The sequence below is a fragment of the Microtus pennsylvanicus genome, chromosome 9, assembly GCF_037038515.1.
Source record: "Microtus pennsylvanicus isolate mMicPen1 chromosome 9, mMicPen1.hap1, whole genome shotgun sequence".
Taxonomy (NCBI): Eukaryota; Metazoa; Chordata; class Mammalia; order Rodentia; family Cricetidae; genus Microtus; species Microtus pennsylvanicus.
The window spans coordinates 60,658,813-60,676,130 of NC_134587.1; the positions used below are offsets into that span (position 1 = coordinate 60,658,813).

The 17,318-nt window shown below is 48.2% G+C and overlaps 1 protein-coding gene across 11 annotated transcripts in view; it reads left to right on the top strand.

Moving 5' to 3' along the window:
- Positions 1–67: 67 nt before the first annotated feature.
- Slc9d1 (solute carrier family 9 member D1) overlaps positions 68–17,318 on the top strand; it is a 39,507-nt gene continuing 22,256 nt past the window's right edge. For 2 of the 11 annotated variants that reach the window (XM_075986207.1, XM_075986214.1), the window contains exons 1-8: positions 68–369; positions 3,432–3,543; positions 5,120–5,278; positions 6,068–6,583; positions 7,171–7,350; positions 9,528–9,719; positions 10,617–10,745; positions 13,542–13,634. In XM_075986207.1, coding sequence (XP_075842322.1) covers positions 6,140–6,583; positions 7,171–7,350; positions 9,528–9,719; positions 10,617–10,745; positions 13,542–13,634 — 1,038 coding nt within the window. In that variant the 5' untranslated portion in view covers positions 68–369; positions 3,432–3,543; positions 5,120–5,278; positions 6,068–6,139. Of the gene's footprint in view, positions 471–663; positions 785–3,431; positions 3,544–5,119; positions 5,279–6,067; positions 6,584–7,170; positions 7,351–9,527; positions 9,720–10,616; positions 10,746–13,541; positions 13,635–17,318 lie in introns of all 11 variants that reach the window. The other 9 variants (XM_075986215.1, XM_075986208.1, XM_075986217.1 and 6 more) reach the window with 9 other exon arrangements.

The following is a 17,318-nucleotide window of genomic DNA, read 5'->3' on the forward strand; positions in this document are numbered from 1 at the left end:
GCTCGGCGTTTTGGACAAACCGTGACCTCTCTTTCGGAGGCTATTGCTGTTTTCTGGCTCTTAGGTTACACACTCACTGGAAGGAGACAAGCTGTAGAAACTACTGTTCCCGGCATGCACAGCGCCGTGCAAAGGCCGACGGAGCTGTCCACCGGCAGCTTGCTTAAAGGGGCCGCGACTACTTTTCAGCAGCACGTCAGAAGAGCCTGAAGTAAAAAGAGGGCGGTGCCGTCCTCCGTGTCCTGGACCCACGCCCACGAAAGGGATGTGGGCAGGCCCACGTCTGTCCTGCTGGCTGCGCCAGGAAGCTCCCGATCGGAGACTGTGATGCTGAGGTCTCAGGTCCAGGGAGCGGCCTCCTCCATTGGGGTGAGCTCTGCGATTGCGGGACTCCTGTCCTGAGACTGGTACACCGGGGTCCCTTTCCGGAGAACTCAATCCTGGGGACTCCTACCCGGGGATCCTTCACGGTTTGTCTCTTCCAAAGGGGGAGTGTTCCCTCGGGGGCTGCCTTTGTTTCCTTTCCTGTGGGGGGCTCCTTCCCGGGAAGTTACCTTTCCAGTGATTTCTTTTCTGGGGGTGGGGAGGGGCTCCTCTTCTCAAGACTTCACCTAGACTCGAGGATTTAGCTCCCCGAGGTACTGAGACAACCTCTTTTTAAAGGTATACCTGGAGACGGACCCCCCAAGATTGTCTTGAGGAAGAGTGCGGTGCAGGAAGTGCGGTGTCCCGCAACACTTGGAAGCTTATACAGCCTGAGAGGTGTAGTCAACAAGCAACTAAGGTTTACACATTACTCAAGGAGTCCTAGTTCTTAGTTTGGGTGTAGGATTTGTGTGTGTGTGTGTGTGTGTGTGTGTGTGTGTGTGTAACCAATCAAGTCTGTTGAAAGTGACTTGGAAGGTCTCTGTAGCACAGTAGGTTTAACCTCTGGCTCCAGCCTTTTGCCAACTCTTAAAAGGAGGGTAGGACCGCATATACCCTAGCGCCTTCGTTTTCAGCATCTAGCTTGGCTATGTGGGGCACAGAGTAGATTTGCTTACACGGAGAAATATTTGCTGCCCACGAAAGGGCCTCGTTCTTCACAGTCTCTGTCTCCTCCTTGGCTTCCCTAACAAGAGAAAGAACAAACACAGGCAGCTGACTAGCGAGTAGGTTCCGTCTCCTTTCTTTGTGTACTTGAGTTGGAACGTCCTGAACAAAGTAGCTATTTGAACCTTTTGTACACCACCAAGAAGCTATGGTTCATGACATCTTATTCCTCTTCCATATTATGTTTTGTTCTTTTTCCAAAGTAGTTTCAAGGATTGGTCTACTAGTGAAATGCTTCTCTCCCCTGCCTAATAATTTCACACAGTACTTTTTTCACTTTTAAAAATTTCTTTTAAAAGGAAGACAAACTATCTTTTTCATTATATATGCCAATCCCAGTTCCCACTCCCTCCCCTCCTCCCATTCTCTCCACCTGCCCTTCCCCCATCCACTCCTCAGAGAGGGTAAGGCACGATGCTTTGGGAAAGGTCCAGTGCCCTCCCTACTGTATCTAGGCTGAGGAAGGTATCCATCCAAAGAGAATAGGTTCCCAAAAAGCGAGTACATGCAGTAGGGATAAATCCTGGTGTCACTGCCAGGGCCCCACTGTCTGCCCCAGCCATGCAACTGTCACCACATTCAGAGGGACTAGTTTGGACCTATGCTGAGCCCTTCCCTGTCTGGCTGGAGTTGGTGAGCTCCCATTAGCTCAGGTAGACTGTCTCAGTTGGTGTCCTCATCATGGTCTTGACCTCTTTGCCCATATTCTCACTCCTCCCACTCTACAACTGAACTTTGAGAGCTCAGTCCAGTGCTCCGATGCAGGTCTCTGCCTCTGTTTCCATCAGTTGCTGGATGTAGGTTCTATGGTGACATTTAAGATATTCATCAGTCTGACTACAGGGCAAGGCCAGTTCGGGCCCCCTCTCCTCTATTGCTTAGGGCCTTAGCTGGGGTCATCCTTGTGGATTCCTGGGAATTTCTCTAGTGCCAGGTTTCTTGCTAGCTCTATAATGGCTCCCTCAATCAAAATATCTCTTTCCTCGCTCTCCTCTCTGTCCTTCCTCCATCTGACTATCCCATTCCCCCAAGTTCTCCTCCCCACTCTTTTTCTCCCCTCATCTTCCCTTTCCAGCCTCCCTATTCCCCCAACCCCGTGCTCCCAATTTTGTCAGGTGATCTTGTCTATTTCGACTTTCCAGGTAGATCTATGTATATTTTTCTTAGGGTTCACCTTGTTACATAGCTTCTCTAGAATTAGGAACTATAGGCTCACTTCATTGAACTATAGGCTTCTTTGTTTACAGCCAGTGTCCACTTAGGAGTGAGTTCATACCATAGTCCTCTTTTTGGGTCTGGGCTACCTCACTCAGAATGTTGTTTTCTAGTTCCATCCATTAGTGTGCAGATTTCAAGACGTCATTGTTTTGACCAATGAGTAGTACTCTAATGCTCACACAATGCTTTAAAACTCTCCTCAGGGCTCATGAGAATTATCCTGTCATTTACTTCCTCTTTCTTGTTTTCTAATTCTTGTAGTCCTTAGGTATGAATTCGTAGACTTTGTCTTTGCCAACTATCTGTTGTGTGTATATGGGGTATAAGTGCCCCTTTCAAGTGTCCTTTAGAATTTAAAATAAATTTTGCTGTTGGTAGAGTACACTTTTAATCCCAGCACTTGGGAGGCAGAGACAGCTCTGTGAGCTTGAGGTCAGCCAGGGCTACATATTGAGACTGTCTCAAAAAATAAGTAAACAGATAAATAATAAATATAGTTGAGCACATGTCCTCGTGGCACGATTGAGCATTCCTTTGAATATATACCCCAAAGTGGTATTACTGGGTCTTGAGGAAGGTTGTTTCCTAGTATTCTGAGAAATCGCCACACTGACATCCAAAGGGGTTGCACCAGCTTGCATTCCCACCAGCAATGCAGATGTGTTCTCTTTTCCCCACAACCTCTCCAGCATAAGTTGTCATCAGTGTTTTTTTATCTTGGCCATTTTTACAGGTATAAGATGGAATTTCAGAGTTGTTTTGATTTGCATTTCTCTGATGACTAAAGGTGTTGAACATTTTCTTAAGTGTCTTTCAGCCATTTTTGATTCTGTTGAGAGTTCTCTGTTTAGGTCTGTACTCCATTTTTTATTGGATTACGTGATCTTTTGGTGTCCAATTTCTTGAGTTCTTTGTATATTTTGGAGATCAGGCCTCTGTCTGATGTGGGGTTAGTGAAGATCTTTTCCCATTCTGTAGGCTGTCATTTTGTCTTGTTGACCGTGTCCTTTGCTTTACAGAAGCTTTTCAGTTTCAGGAGGTCCCATTTATTAATTTCCAACTCAGTTTTAAGACTGATAAGAAAAACTAGGTGAAGCAGATCCTTCCCTTGTTCTCTCTAGGAGCAGCATTTTGCCCTCTGGGCTGTATACTAGCAGGAAGTTGTCAGCAGTCACATTTGGGATGTTGTTCAGTTGCCTGCTGTGGAGAGTGGTTCAGCTGTGCGAGCCCCAGGTGAGTAAGTGTGTGTAAGCATCTTTGCCCTCGTCTGTTCAGGCCTGTCTAGCTCTTGGGAGTCCCTCCTACTCCTTTTAGCAGCCATTGCCACCACCTCCTGCTCCTAACGCTAAGGACCACTCACCCACGCGGCCTTCCTGCCACGCTGCCATTTTGAGAACGCTAGGTGGACTTTACAGTGTTTTGTCTTTGGGGGATCTCTCCACCCAGTGTTGTGATCTGTCCAAGCTGTTGTATGTGGCTGTTCAGTATTGCAGAAAACCAGAGAGTCTTTCCATTTTATTATTGTCATTATTGCTTTTGGGGGAAAATGTGTTCTTATGTAACCCCGGCTGTCCTCAGACTTTCTATGTAGTTCACAGTGACCTTGAGCTCCTGGCTTTTCTGCCTTAGTTCAGCTTCCTGAGTATTGGGATTGCAAGTGTACACCATCCCACCTGCCATCAAAATGTCTTTTTAAGCAATTAAAAATAGCAGCATACTAAAAATGTTTACTAATTTACTAAATTTTAAAAAAATACTATATAAAATATATAGGGTCTTGTAGGCAGATTTGAAGGTAAAATAAAATGAACTTAGGAAAAAGGTGCCATATTTTATGGGTGTCTAGATAATTTCAATCATGTTTATGTTATAAGTATCTTTTATGAAAAATATTCCTGTTTGCACAACTGAATCCTCAAAAAGTTGTTATAAAAAGTAACTCTCAGCCGGGCGATGGTGGCGCACGCCTTTAGTCCCAGCACTCGGAGGCAGAGGTAGGCGGATCTCTGTGAGTTCGAGACCAGCCTGGTCTACAGAGCTAGTTCCAGGACAGGCTCCAAAGCCACAGAGAAACCCTGTCTCGAAAAACCAAAAAAAAAAAAAAAAAAAGTAACTCTCTCCTGTATGAACTGGAGGATGACTGATTTTAGGGACCTGGTTGGGGAAGGAAGCAGAAATGAGTGCAATACGCCCTTCTCACACACACTGCCTCCTGAGGCGTGAGATCTATAAAATAGTCACATTTGGAGATCTTGATGTGTGTGATGAGTGACGGGAAGCGAAAATGAAGGATCCCAAGTTCCTGCCCTAGTTCTGGAGAAGCCCCGGTGTGCCCTTGTAAAGCGGGACTACGCCCCTTAGGAGCAGGAGGAGGGCAGCAGGAAGCATAGAGGTTACAGATCCGGTTTATTGCCATGTAGGAGGAAATAGTCAGTTTGCTTGTGAGTTGGTCACCCGGGTGGGTAAAGCTGTGTTGATACTGGCACAGAGTAAAGCTATCGAAGCAGTGAGTTCTTTCTCCATACGTCTCTAGCCAGCCTGAGCAGCCAGACTGCTCAAGTCCTGCTGAAACCTGACAGTTGGCTTTCAGTTACAACGTGGTCTTTTCTTGGTGATTTCGATTGTTTGATTAGCTAAAATCATCTGAGAGAAGGAAGCCTCAATTAAGAAAATGTCTCAGTTGTACAAACATTAATATTTTTCTGTCCTTGTGACCAGGGTCCATGTCCAGCCGGTTCCATGGGTGACTCTTAGAGTTTAACTCACCGGATCTATCTAATCTTTGTTTCTGATTTGGTCTGTTTTTCAGCCTCCAAGGTCATTCCTTCTCAGGGACCATTACTGAGCACCGCAGCCACCAGCTTCTAAGACACTGCTGTCACCTGCCTTGGGCAGCGTCTTCTTGTCGTCTCAGCTGCACCTGGCACCAAGACCTCCCCACGCCCCAAAACGAGACATCAGAAACCAGGTTCTCTGTTCTTTTTGCCAAACACTGATATGTGGTGTTAGTCTCCCTTCAGAGGAAAGGAGGATGAGCCTGAGTCTCAGTGGTGGAAAAGGTTTGAACCTTTGGTCAAATCCTTGAGTTCCAGGAGCGTCAGACTCTGGAATGTCTGCTTCATTAACTACGGCTGACCTGGGAAAACTGACAATACTCCCCAAGGCTCCAGAAAGCAAACAGAGTGGCTAAGCATGCCACTCAGCACCTCCAAAGACAGTGGCTTCCCGTGTGATGGGAAAGTTGATTTTTTTCTTCTGCTTTTTTTTTCTGAGATAGGGTTTCTCTCTGTAGTCCTGGCTGTCTTGGAACTCACTCTGTAGACCAGACTGGCCTCAAATTCACGAAACTCCGCCTGCCTCCGCCTCCTGAGTTCCGGGATCAAAGGCGTGCAGCACCACTGCCCAGCAACACGTGGTTCCTCTTGAGTGGACAGGTTCTGTCTATCACACGTGTCAGTTTATGAAGCTGTATGATTTACTTACTGCACTAGTTGTTGGCTTGTTTCGAGACAAGACATTCTGTGGTGTAGACTGGCCTTGAGCTCCCAGCTGAATCTTCTTTTTCCCTCTCCTACTTGCTGGGATTACAGGCGTGTGACATGACTGCCTAGCAGGGCTGTTTTCAGCTTTTAAAGTCGTCTCTAAAGTCGAGGAAGCTCCTTCACTCGCCACTTATGGTGCTTTAACATTCAGTGTTTGGTTGTAATCTGAATACAATAGTTCAGAGGTTGATGTAATGTCTTATCTGTTTCTTCAGCTGAGAATGTGCCTGTAAGATGCAAGCTGGATGTAGCAGAAGGCCCTGCACCCCGCCTCTCGTCCTTGGACCATGAAGGTCCTGGATGAGAGCCTCTTCTGGATGCTGCTTCCGTTCTTTCACCTGATAGCCAGCGCTGCCGAGCACGAGGAGGTCGCGAAGCATGCCATCAAGTTACACCGCGGGAAGGGGGCCACCGCCACCCAGAGGAAGCAGTGGGTCCTGGACAGCTGCCGGAGGCTCACCGGGCTCCTGCGGCAGAAGAATGTTGTGCTAAACAAACTGAAGAGTGCCATCCGAGCAGTGGAGAAGGACGCCACACTCTCGGGGGAGGAGAAGCTCTTCCAGGTGCACACTTTCGAGATCTTCCAGAAAGAACTGAATGAGAGTGAGAACTCTGTCTTCCAGGCCATCTATGGATTGCAGAGAGCCCTGCAGGGGGATTACAGAGATGTGGTCAACATGAAGGAGAGCAGCAAGCAACGGCTGGAGGCTTTGAGAGAGGCTGCCATTAAGGTCAGCTTCCAATCTGGGGGGAACCTGCTTTGTCTAGGGATCTGGCAGGGATGGGAAATTGGGGTGGGGTGACACACAAAATTAGGAGGGCTAGCTGGAGGGAACCTTTCTCACAGCCCTGTTTGTGCCATCATTGCTTCCAGAAGGCACCTACCAATGTCATGTAAATCTTAGTGTTCAGCTCAGACTGACTGGGATCGGATTGTATGCTACCTGTAAACTCAGAAAGTAGCTAAATATCCGTGCTTGGCACTACGATGCTTGCGGCGTTGCTGTGCTCAGCACATGGTTTGCTGTTAGCAGAGGACCTCCATGGGTGGTGAGCAAGCCTGCTTAGGATGCTTCTTTGCTGTTTCCTTGTTGCTTGCCCTGCATGTTTTTTTTTGCTGTAAGCTCAGTGTATATATATGAGAAGGTAAGAATGTTTGACTCCCTCTGCTGGTCAGAGTTAGAGTTGCACCTGTACAGATGGCCCCTTGACCTAGAAAACTTGTAGGTCTAATCCAGATCAGAGCCCTTAGTGGACGTGAGGAAGTCATAGCCTGGTGTAAACCCTCACCAGATCTTCAATTCTTACAAATCGTTAGGAAGAGACAGAGTATGTGGAACTCCTTGCTGCAGAAAAACACCAAGTGGAAGCCCTTAAAAACATGCAACATCAAAACAAGAGTCTGTCCATGCTCGACGAGATTCTTGAAGACGTGAGGAAAGCTGCGGACCGTTTGGAGGAGGAGATAGAGGAGCATGCCTTCGACGACAATAAATCAGTAAGCAGCACTCCAGGTGACTTCTCCGCCTGCTAAGCCGTTATGATCTCATGGGCCCTGGCGTGCTCAAGATGCTCACATGTGCATCTTAGGGAAGCTGAGGATGAGAGGGTACACTAAAACACCTCTGTGCCACATCAGAATTCATGTGGCACGTCCTCAGAAGTGAGCTAGCTAGCCTGCTTTCTCTTGTAACAATTGCAATCACTCCCATATGAATGACTTATCTCAGGCCCCAGCTTTACCACTCAGCTTGGGTTGGGGCTCGAGACTCGGGATTTGGGGTGGTTGAGTTTTTTGTGCTTATCTACTGGGGCATCTGTTAAATTCTGCAAAAGACAGGATTATAGCAGAAATAGGATTTAGGCTTCTCATTTGTCCGATGTTGAGATCATAAAGGAAAATTCATACTGATGCCAAGAATTGTGGGTCTTGGGGAACCTATAAACTGTTATAGGCTGAAAACAAATCAGAGTAAATGCCAGTGCGTGGGGAGAATAGAAAACAGGGAGGGAAAGGGGCGCTTAGTTCATTCTGGGTTCGGAGAAGAGCTCTAAGGTTTTTCTAGAGCTGCAAATATTTGGAAGAATATACCATAAATCAAGGATGTTTGGAAGTAGCATAAGTCCTAATATTTTTACCTCTAAATTCTTTAGTTGAAAAATTCCTTAATTCTGGCTAATGGATGTTATTGGGTTTGTTTGTTTGGTTTGTTGGAAGTATGGCGTATTGAAGCCAGGGATGTGCACATTGCTAGAAAAGTACCGTACCCCTGGATCACACACCCAGCGCCGTGCCCCTGGATCACACACCCAGCGCCGTGCCCCTGGATCACACACCCAGCGCCATACCCCGGGATCACACACCCAGCTTCGTACCCCTGGATCACACACCCAGCTCCCTACCCCTGGATCACACCCCCAGCTTCGTACCCCTGGATCACATACCCAGCTTCGTACCCCTGGATCACACACCCAGCTCCCTACCCCTGGATCACACACCCAGTGCCATACCCCGGGATCACACACCCAGTGCCATACCCCGGGATCACACACCCAGCGCCATACCCCTGGATCACACACCCAGTGCTATACCCCGGGATCACACACCCAGCGCCATACCCCTGGATCACACACCCAGTGCTGTGCCCCTGGATCACACACCCAGTGCCATACCCCGGGATCACACACCCAGCGCCATACCCCAGGATCACATACCCAGTGCCGTGCCCCTGGGATCACACACCCAGTGCTATACCCCGGGATCACACACCCAGTGCTATACCCCGGGATCACACACCCAGTTCCGTACCCTTGGATCACACACCCAGCGCTGTGCCCCTGGATCCCACACCCAGTGCTATACCCCGGGATCACACACCCATTGCCGTGCCCCTGGATCACACACCCAGTGCCATACCCCGGGATCACACACCCAGCGCCATACCCCGGGATCACATACCCAGTGCCGTGCCCCTGGGATCACACACCCAGTGCTATACCCCGGGATCACACACCCAGTGCTATACCCCGGGATCACACACCCAGTGCTATACCCCGGGATCACACACCCAGTTCCGTACCCTTGGATCACACACCCAGTGCCATACCCCGGGATCACACACCCAGCGCCATACCCTGGGATCACACACCCAGCGCCGTGCCCCTGGATCCCACACCCAGCGCCGTGCCCCTGGATCCCACACCCAGCGCCATACCCCGGGATCACACACCCAGCGCCGTGCCCCTGGATCCCACACCCAGTGCCATACCCCGGGATCACACACCCAGCGCCGTGCCCCTGGATCACACACCCAGCGCCGTGCCCCTGGATCACACACCCAGCGCCATGCCCCTAGATCACACACCCAGCGCCATGCCCCTGGATCACACGTCTGGCCTTCTCACTTTTATTTATTGTGAGATGGAATCTTGTCAACTTGCCTATACCCCCCCCCCCCTTGAATTCACTCAGTAGTCCAGGTAGTTCTTGAACTTTAAATCCTGTGCCTCCCTGCACAAGATGGGATTACAGATCCTGGCTCCAGACTTAGCATCATTGATCTCTTTGTCACAGGACACTAAAACATTTCGGTTACTCTTTCAGTCTTGTATTCTTTAAATGCTGATGTGAAAGCCCTTAATTCTAATTATATATAATATTGATTATGCTTCCAGGTCAAGGGAGTCAACTTTGAGGCGGTTCTGAGAGTGGAGGAAGAGGAGGCCAGTTCCAAGCAGAATATCACAAAGCGGGAAGTGGAGGATGGCCTGGGCCTCAGCATGCTTATCGATTCCCAGAACAACCAGTATATTCTGACCAAGCCTCGGGATTCCACTATCCCGCGTGCGGACCACCACTTCATAAAGGCAAGCCGTAGCCATCAGCCTGGGGCTGGCCAGCAAGGTTGAGCCATCTCCTGCCTCAGACCGGATGCCAACCTTCTTGCTGTCAAAGGCTCCACCTGATCACTCCCCTGTTCTCTGAGAAGCCTTCCTTGTCTTCTTTTCTTTTGTTGAGGTTGGGCTGACACTATGAAGCCTGGGCTGGCCTGGAGCAGTTTGGTCTGAGTTCTCACCAGGCCTCCTGCCTTAGCCTCCCAAGTGCTAGGATTACAGGCAGACAGCACCACATTTGAGTTTCAAGCAGCCTGTCTTGATTGGGCAGACAAGACAGGATGCCCAGGGGCTCTGCCCAGCTCACGGCAGGTGTTGCTGTCCGTGGCTATGACTGAACTGTCCTAGAGCTGATTCCCCAGCTGACACCATCAGTTCCCTCCATGGAGGTTGGGGGCCCTCTGAAAAGTTCTCTTCCCCTCCTCTTGTGATGAATAAATAATTTCTATGAAATATTGGAGGCTGGATAAATACCCCACCCCAAGTCTCACTCACCTGGGGGCCCCAGCACCACGCTGGATCTTACTGTATCACTTACCGAGTAGTGAGAAACCCAAGGTATCATGAATTAAATGTGAGCTCTTAGGGCCCTGGGGCCAGAACACTCAATGGGATTCAAGTGTTCTTGGATCCTAGAATATTTTTAGAGATCTTGAACAAACAGACCAACCCGTTCAGAGTTGAACCTCATCTCTTAGAGCACAGTTTAGGGTTCTCAGCGTCTGTGAGACATCAGGAGTGAGAGCTCGCCCTCTGACTCTCTTCACTCGGTTTGTATTCTCGCGGGATGAGATGAAATCAACGCTCTCCATCCCGTTCCCCCTCACAGCCCACCAGCCTGTGTTTATTATTGTTTTCTTTCTGTGTTAGGACATTGTGACCATAGGAATGCTGTCCTTACCTTGTGGCTGGCTGTGTACAACAATAGGCTTGCCTACCATGTTTGGGTATATAATCTGTGGTGTGCTTCTGGGGCCTTCAGGACTAAACAGTATTAAGGTAAGAATAATTCTCACTGTTTTAGTGTCTAATAAGGTGCATGAAACAGATCTGAGCTCAGTCACTGAAGATACCACTCTAAGATGTCTTCGATGCTTACTTTAATCCACGGGAAGACTGCATTTCTTGGGGCAAGAGGACTTTATGATAGGCCGTCTGTCTCTTTAAATTATGCTAACATTAAAAATTGCATTTCTGGTGATATGATGGCCGGGGTTGTCCAGACTAACATTCAGACCATAAATCAACTGGAAATGTTGATCTCAGTGTAATTTTATGCAGTTCCTGTGGTTTGGGGAGATGGCTGAAGTCCCAGTCTCAAGAGTCAGTAGACCTGAAGCCATCTCAGGAGCAGGGTGATTGATCCCTGTCATAAGGAAATAAACACACTTCCGGCAGCAAAGAAAGGGTTCCTGGTCATTTTTGAGTACGTCACTTAAGTGTACTTGGTGGTGGTGGAGTGACAATGGGAAGAGGCTGCTCAGAGTGGGTGCTGTTAGTTTATTGTGAGGGAACAGTCCAGGAGAGCACAGGACCAGCCTCAGAACCCTCCTCATTTCACTAAGACACCCTGAGAGAGTGGAAGGAGGCAGTGCGCAGGGCTCTGTGGGGCACTCTAGTCCACAGTTCTCAGGAAGGACGCAGTGCGCAGGGCTCTCTGGTGCACTCTAGTCCACAGTTCTCAGGAAGGACGCAGGGGCCCCGTGGGGCGCTCTAGTCCACAGTTCTCAGGAAGGACGCAGGGGCCCCGTGGGACGCTCTAGTCCACAGTTCTCAGGGCTCTCTGGTGCACTCTAGTCCACAGTTCTCAGGAAGGACGCAGGGGCCCCGTGGGGCGCTCTAGTCCACAGTTCTCAGGGCTCTCTGGTGCACTCTAGTCCACAGTTCTCAGGAAGGACGCAGTGCGCAGGGGCCCCGTGGGGCGCTCTAGTCCACAGTTCTCAGGAAGGACGCAGGGGCCCCGTGGGGTGCTCTAGTCCACAGTTCTTAGGAAGGACTCAGTGCACAGGGGCCCCATAGGGCGCTCTAGCCCACAGTTCTCAGGAAGGACGCAGTGCAGTGCGCAGGGCCCTGTGGGGCGCTCTAGTCCACAGTTCTCAGGAAGGACGCAGTGCGCACGGGCCCCGTGGGGCGCTCTAGTCCACAGTTCTCAGGAAGGACGCAGGAGCCCCGTGGGGTGCTCTAGTCCACAGTTCTTAGGAAGGACTCAGTGCACAGGGGCCCCATAGGGCGCTCTAGCCCACAGTTCTCAGGAAGGACGCAGTGCAGTGCGCAGGGCCCTGTGGGGCGCTCTAGTCCACAGTTGTTGAACTGGGTCAGAAGAGCTCAGTGACTTCATGCCGAAGACTGATCTGAACAGTAAATGATCTTTGGCCAGGAAAAGGGCTGTCTGCCTAGCTGCTCAGACTCCGAGCCTGCTGCCTTCTAGGAAAAAATAACCTGATGTGGTGGAGGTAGCCCTCCGTCCCGGGAGGGTCTCAAAGGCTTCACAGCACAGTGAACTGTGCTCCAGGTTCATATTCTGCCCAAATGTTTCCACCGACTTAGAACAGTATAGTAAGATTAAGGAGAAAATCCCTCTGCCGCATCCCTTTCCCATCTAGAGTGTCGAGGGTAAAAGCAAGCACACAGGAGCAGAGATCTCATAAACTGCCAGGTCAGAGTAACTGGGCCACACAACACCTCTGTACTGCGGGTACTCAATTACCTGTACCACAAGAAGTGTTGTGATTCTGAGTAAAGATCCAAGAGCATGCTAGTTAAAAGTGGGGCATGGGTCAGCAGGACCAGACCAGTAACATTTCCCTCTAGGAGCTTGATAGGCTTTCATTGTTGAGAAATGGAGGTTTAAGTGTATTCTTTTGGCATCGTAACGATGATCTGACTCAGAAAAGGGAAGAGAAATAAAAAGAAAATAGGAGTAAAGTAAGGAGGCATAAAAACAAGAAGATGTCAAGGAAATAACATCTGGCTGGACAGTAAGTGGACAGGTTCCCTACGGAAAGATAGACTTGATGGCATACAGACAAGAGCATGGTGAACGAGGTGCGGTAAACGTAGAGCAGTAAGAAAGGCTGAAGGCAAAAGGTGTAGATAAACACCGAGCAGGGGTGCTGCAATCTTGGTTCATGCTGGGTTCAGGACGGCATGGGGACTCAGGAACTGTACCAACCACATGAACACCTTAAAAAATTAAAACCTAAATATATCATCCTGTTTCTTTTCGTTTAGTATGACAGTATTAAAAACAACTGACAAATGAGCCAAGAAAGAGAGACACCAGATTACATAACAGAATCTCTGGGATGTGGCCAAATAGGGGGATTCACTTCATGAGAAAACCTTCGCTACTTAGACATGCTCATATCCAAACAAGTCAGGGTGAATTGGTCTTAAACTCTGCCTGTTGCTTGTCCGTGTGTGTGTGTGTGTGTGTGTTGAGAAAAGGAGTAGCAAAGACAGAAGTGACCATGTATTTGAAAGTCAGTGAACCCCACAGCTGCTTCTCAATAGAAACTATAATGAAAATAAATATTTCTCTAGCAAATCTAGAAAGTGTGTGCGTGTATGCATGTGCGTGTGTGTGTATGTATGCATGCATGTACAAGCACAGGCAGGAAGTCAAAAAGATCTCCGATATAAGGGAAATTCACATAATTCATTTTTTTTTTAAAAAAAATGGTTTTTTTGGTGGGGGTGGAGGGCCGGGGAATACCCTCCATAGTCAGCATGTGTTCTTTTGTTAATATGTGCTAAGTAAAGAAAGCACCCAATAATAAGCTTCCTTGTTCTCAGTCCATTGTACAGGTGGAGACACTGGGAGAATTCGGGGTCTTCTTCACCCTGTTTCTTGTCGGCTTAGAGTTTTCTCCGGAAAAGCTGAGGAAGGTAAGGACCCGACCCCTCTGCCGTTGCCTGGGGGCAGCTAGGTTTACTCACTTTTTTTTTTTTAACTCACATAGAGTCTGCTTGGCTATTAAGTGTCTGTTTTTTTTTTAACTAATTTCTTAAAAAATAATAGTTAAGAATAAGTGAATTTAATTTAGTTTGATACTTTTTTAAGATAATAAATTTGAAAATGTCAAAACTTAGTGAGTGGGATGAATTTTCACATGGCTTTGTATGGGTCCCTCTAGGGAAATGTGAAACCGAGGGTGAAATATGATAGAGACTTAATATGCAGTGTATTTCTCTAGAAGAATGTTCCTAAGATGGAAAATAAATTAGAGATTTTTACCTCAAAAACAAGGGAAATAACTTCTTTTTGTTGTTGTTGTTTTGTTTTTTTCAAGACAAGGTTTCTGTGTATAACAGTCCTGGCTGTCCTGGAACTTACTCTGTAGCCCAGGCTGGCCTTGAACTCACAGAGATCCACCTGCCTCTGCCTCCCAAGTGCCTGGATTGGGGGGGGAGGGAATAGCTTCCTAAAAATTGAAGGTGTTAGGGAATAAAACGAGTACTATTGGAGACCTGGTTTGGTGCTCCATATCCCCAGTTCTAGTATTTAGAAAGTAGAGATCCCTGGCCTTGCTGGCCAGCTAGTTTACCCTAATCATCCCCCAGGACAGGGAAAGACCCTGTCTCCAACAGGTGGTCAGACAGTACAATGACCGAGCATGTGTCCCCTGTTCACTGCATGTATGTGCTGTGCACACACACACACACACACACACACACACACACACACACACACATTCGCTGCCTCTCCCTCTTCCCAACTTGCACACTCATATGTACACAAATTTACCAACAAAGGAGTTTTAACTCCTCATGTTTAAGAAATGTTGGAGGTAGGTATGGTGGCACCTAACCTAATCCCTGCACTCAGGACGCAGGAGCAGGTGAATCTCCATGAGTTCAAGGCTAGCCCACTCTACATAGTAAGTTCCGGGCCAGTTAGGACTACATAGTGAGACCCTGTCTCAAAACAATAAGAAAAATAAACAAAACAGGACAGCTGGGGACTGGTGCAATGGTGCAGCATGTACAAGGGATTGCCACCAACCCTGACCACCAGAATTTAATCTCCAGGACCCACACTGTGGAAGGAGAAGATCAGCTCCTGCAAGGTGTCCTCCAGTCCACCTAGGCAGCCTGTGGCACTTCCCCACAAATCAGTACATGTTAGAAGATGCTGTAAATGATGTGAATAAGTAATGGCTAACCAGCAGCCTAACTGCCTGATGGAACGTTAGGTAGCCATGAAACACTAGAGTATAGAAACAAGGAAAATGTTTGTTATAGCCCTCACCCTCAGCAAAACTGGGGGCTGGCGAGATGGCTCAGTGGCTGAAGCTGTGGCTCAGTAGCTGAAGAGATGGCTCAGTGGTTAAAGTGATGGCTCAGTGGCTGAAGAGATGGCTCAGTGGTTAAAGAGATGGCTCAGTGGTTAAAGAGATGGCTCAGTTGCTGAAGCTGTGGCTCAGTGGTTAAAGAGATGGCTCAGTGGTTAAAGAGATGGCTCAGTGGTTAAAGAGATGGCTCAGTGGTTAAAGAGATGGCTCAGTGACTGAAGCGGTGGCCTTTGAGAGGGTTCCAGCCTGGGCTGCATACAGTCAGAAGTGATATGGAAAGAAAGCATATTACACAATAGCAGTGTAAAGAGGCAAGCACACACAGGAGACAACGGGACAGCCGTGGTTGCACCCTTCTCTGTTTTTCAAATTTTCTACAGAACTTCTTAAAAAAAAAAAAACCAAGACACATTTATTTCTGGAGGCTTTTTAAAAGTCTATTTTGTTCATATTTGCTCCCTCCCCCATCTCCGCCCATATCTACCTCCACTCCCCTAACCCACAATTTTGTGTGTCTCTCTCTGGTTTTTATTCTTTGAGAGGTTCAAGTTCATATAATACATTTTGATCATATTCAGGCCCCCAACTCTTCCCAGATCTGCCTGCCCAAATTGGGTCTGTTTTATTTTTTAACCTGTAAATACAAATTTATGCTCCCTAAATATCCTGGGATGTATGGTCTTCAGATGGAGCACGGTCATCTTATAAGGGGCTGCAGTCTTAGAAAAAGCCGTCTCTCCCTCTCCCATCAGTGAGCTGTTGCCATCCGTGCCGGAGCTAGGGGTGTGATTGTGTGCCTGTCTCTATACGGGGATTTTATCTGGCTCGGGCTTGTATCCGCTTTGTGCCTGCTGTCACAGCTGTGGTGTCAAGATGTTTCTCTGTAGCCATCCACTGCCTCTGGCTCTTATACTCTTTGACACTTCCTTCTAAGGTGGTCCCTGAGCCTTGGGAAAGGAGCTGCGGTATACGTGCTCCCTTTAGGGCTCTGCAGAGACTGCACCCTGCAGTCTCTCATTCTCTGCTCTTTGGCCAGTGGTGGGTCTCTGCGTTACTAACCATCTCCTGCATTTAGAATATGCTCAGGTGATCTGCGGGTATAATGCTGAGTCATTAGGAGTCAGTTTAATGCTATGTTCATTTACCAGAACAGCAGTGCTAGTTCCCCCTCTGGAGCCTATGTCCCATCAGGCCATAGGTTCTTGGCTCAGTGATGGTGCCAAGTTTGGGTTTCACCTTGTGCATCGGGGCTTGCATCCAAGCAAGAGGTGGTTGGTTACTCCCATAATGTTTATGCCGCTATTGCACCGGTGGGCATGTCTTGCCAAACCAGTCACTGCCGTGGCTTGCATGACTGACAGCTGGTTATGATTAATCATTCCTTTTTTCCTCCAGTAGCCTGCACGGCACCTTGTAGTGCTATGAAAGGGTTTTTGTTGCTGTTGTTCCTGAGATTCCCCATAGACTCTTGATAGAACCTGATATTCATTATGTAGCCCAGGGTTGCCTTAACATTGTGGCAATCCTCCTGCCTCTGCCTCCTATGTACTGGAATTACAAATGTGTTCGCCCACTCCTAGCTGTCTGCTTTTCTTTCTTTCTTCCTTCCTTTCTTTCCTTTTTAAAACTTTGCTGAAAGCTCTGTTAATCTGTCTTATCTCACCGCCTGCATCTTCTGAGGAGTTCTGAGCTGTTAGTGCTGTCTTCCAGGGAATCTGTCTGATTCACCACCTGCTTCTTCTGAGGAGTTCTGAGCTGTTAGTGCTGTCTTCCAGGAAATCTGTCTGATCTCACTGCCTGCATCTTCTGAGGAGTTCTGAGCTGTGTTAGTGCCGTCTTCCAGGGACTCTGTCTGATCTCACTGCTTGCTTCTTCTGAGGAGTTCTGAGCTATTAGTGCCATCTTGCAGGGACTTTGGTCTCTTCGTGTGCTTCTGATAAACCACAGATGTTAATTTCTAAACTCCAAGTTCAAAGAAAATTAACCATTTTTCTAGATCCTAAATTTTAAAAAAGGCCCCATTTTTCCTATGAATTCTCTTGAGGAACATGGGGTAGGGAGGGAATAAGCTGGGTAGAGGGATTTCTGGAGTGCCCAGCCGTGTTAGTGTAAGCCAGGCCCAGCCATCACAGGTGCCATCTTGGGCAGGCTTCATGGGAACACATGCCTTCTGTTTCCAAGTACACTGGCTCGTCTGGGATTGTATAATTAAAGACATTCAGTGCAAACAGTGCAATTCATGGAAAGCAAGGCAGGTAAAGTTCTGTTCCTCTATAAC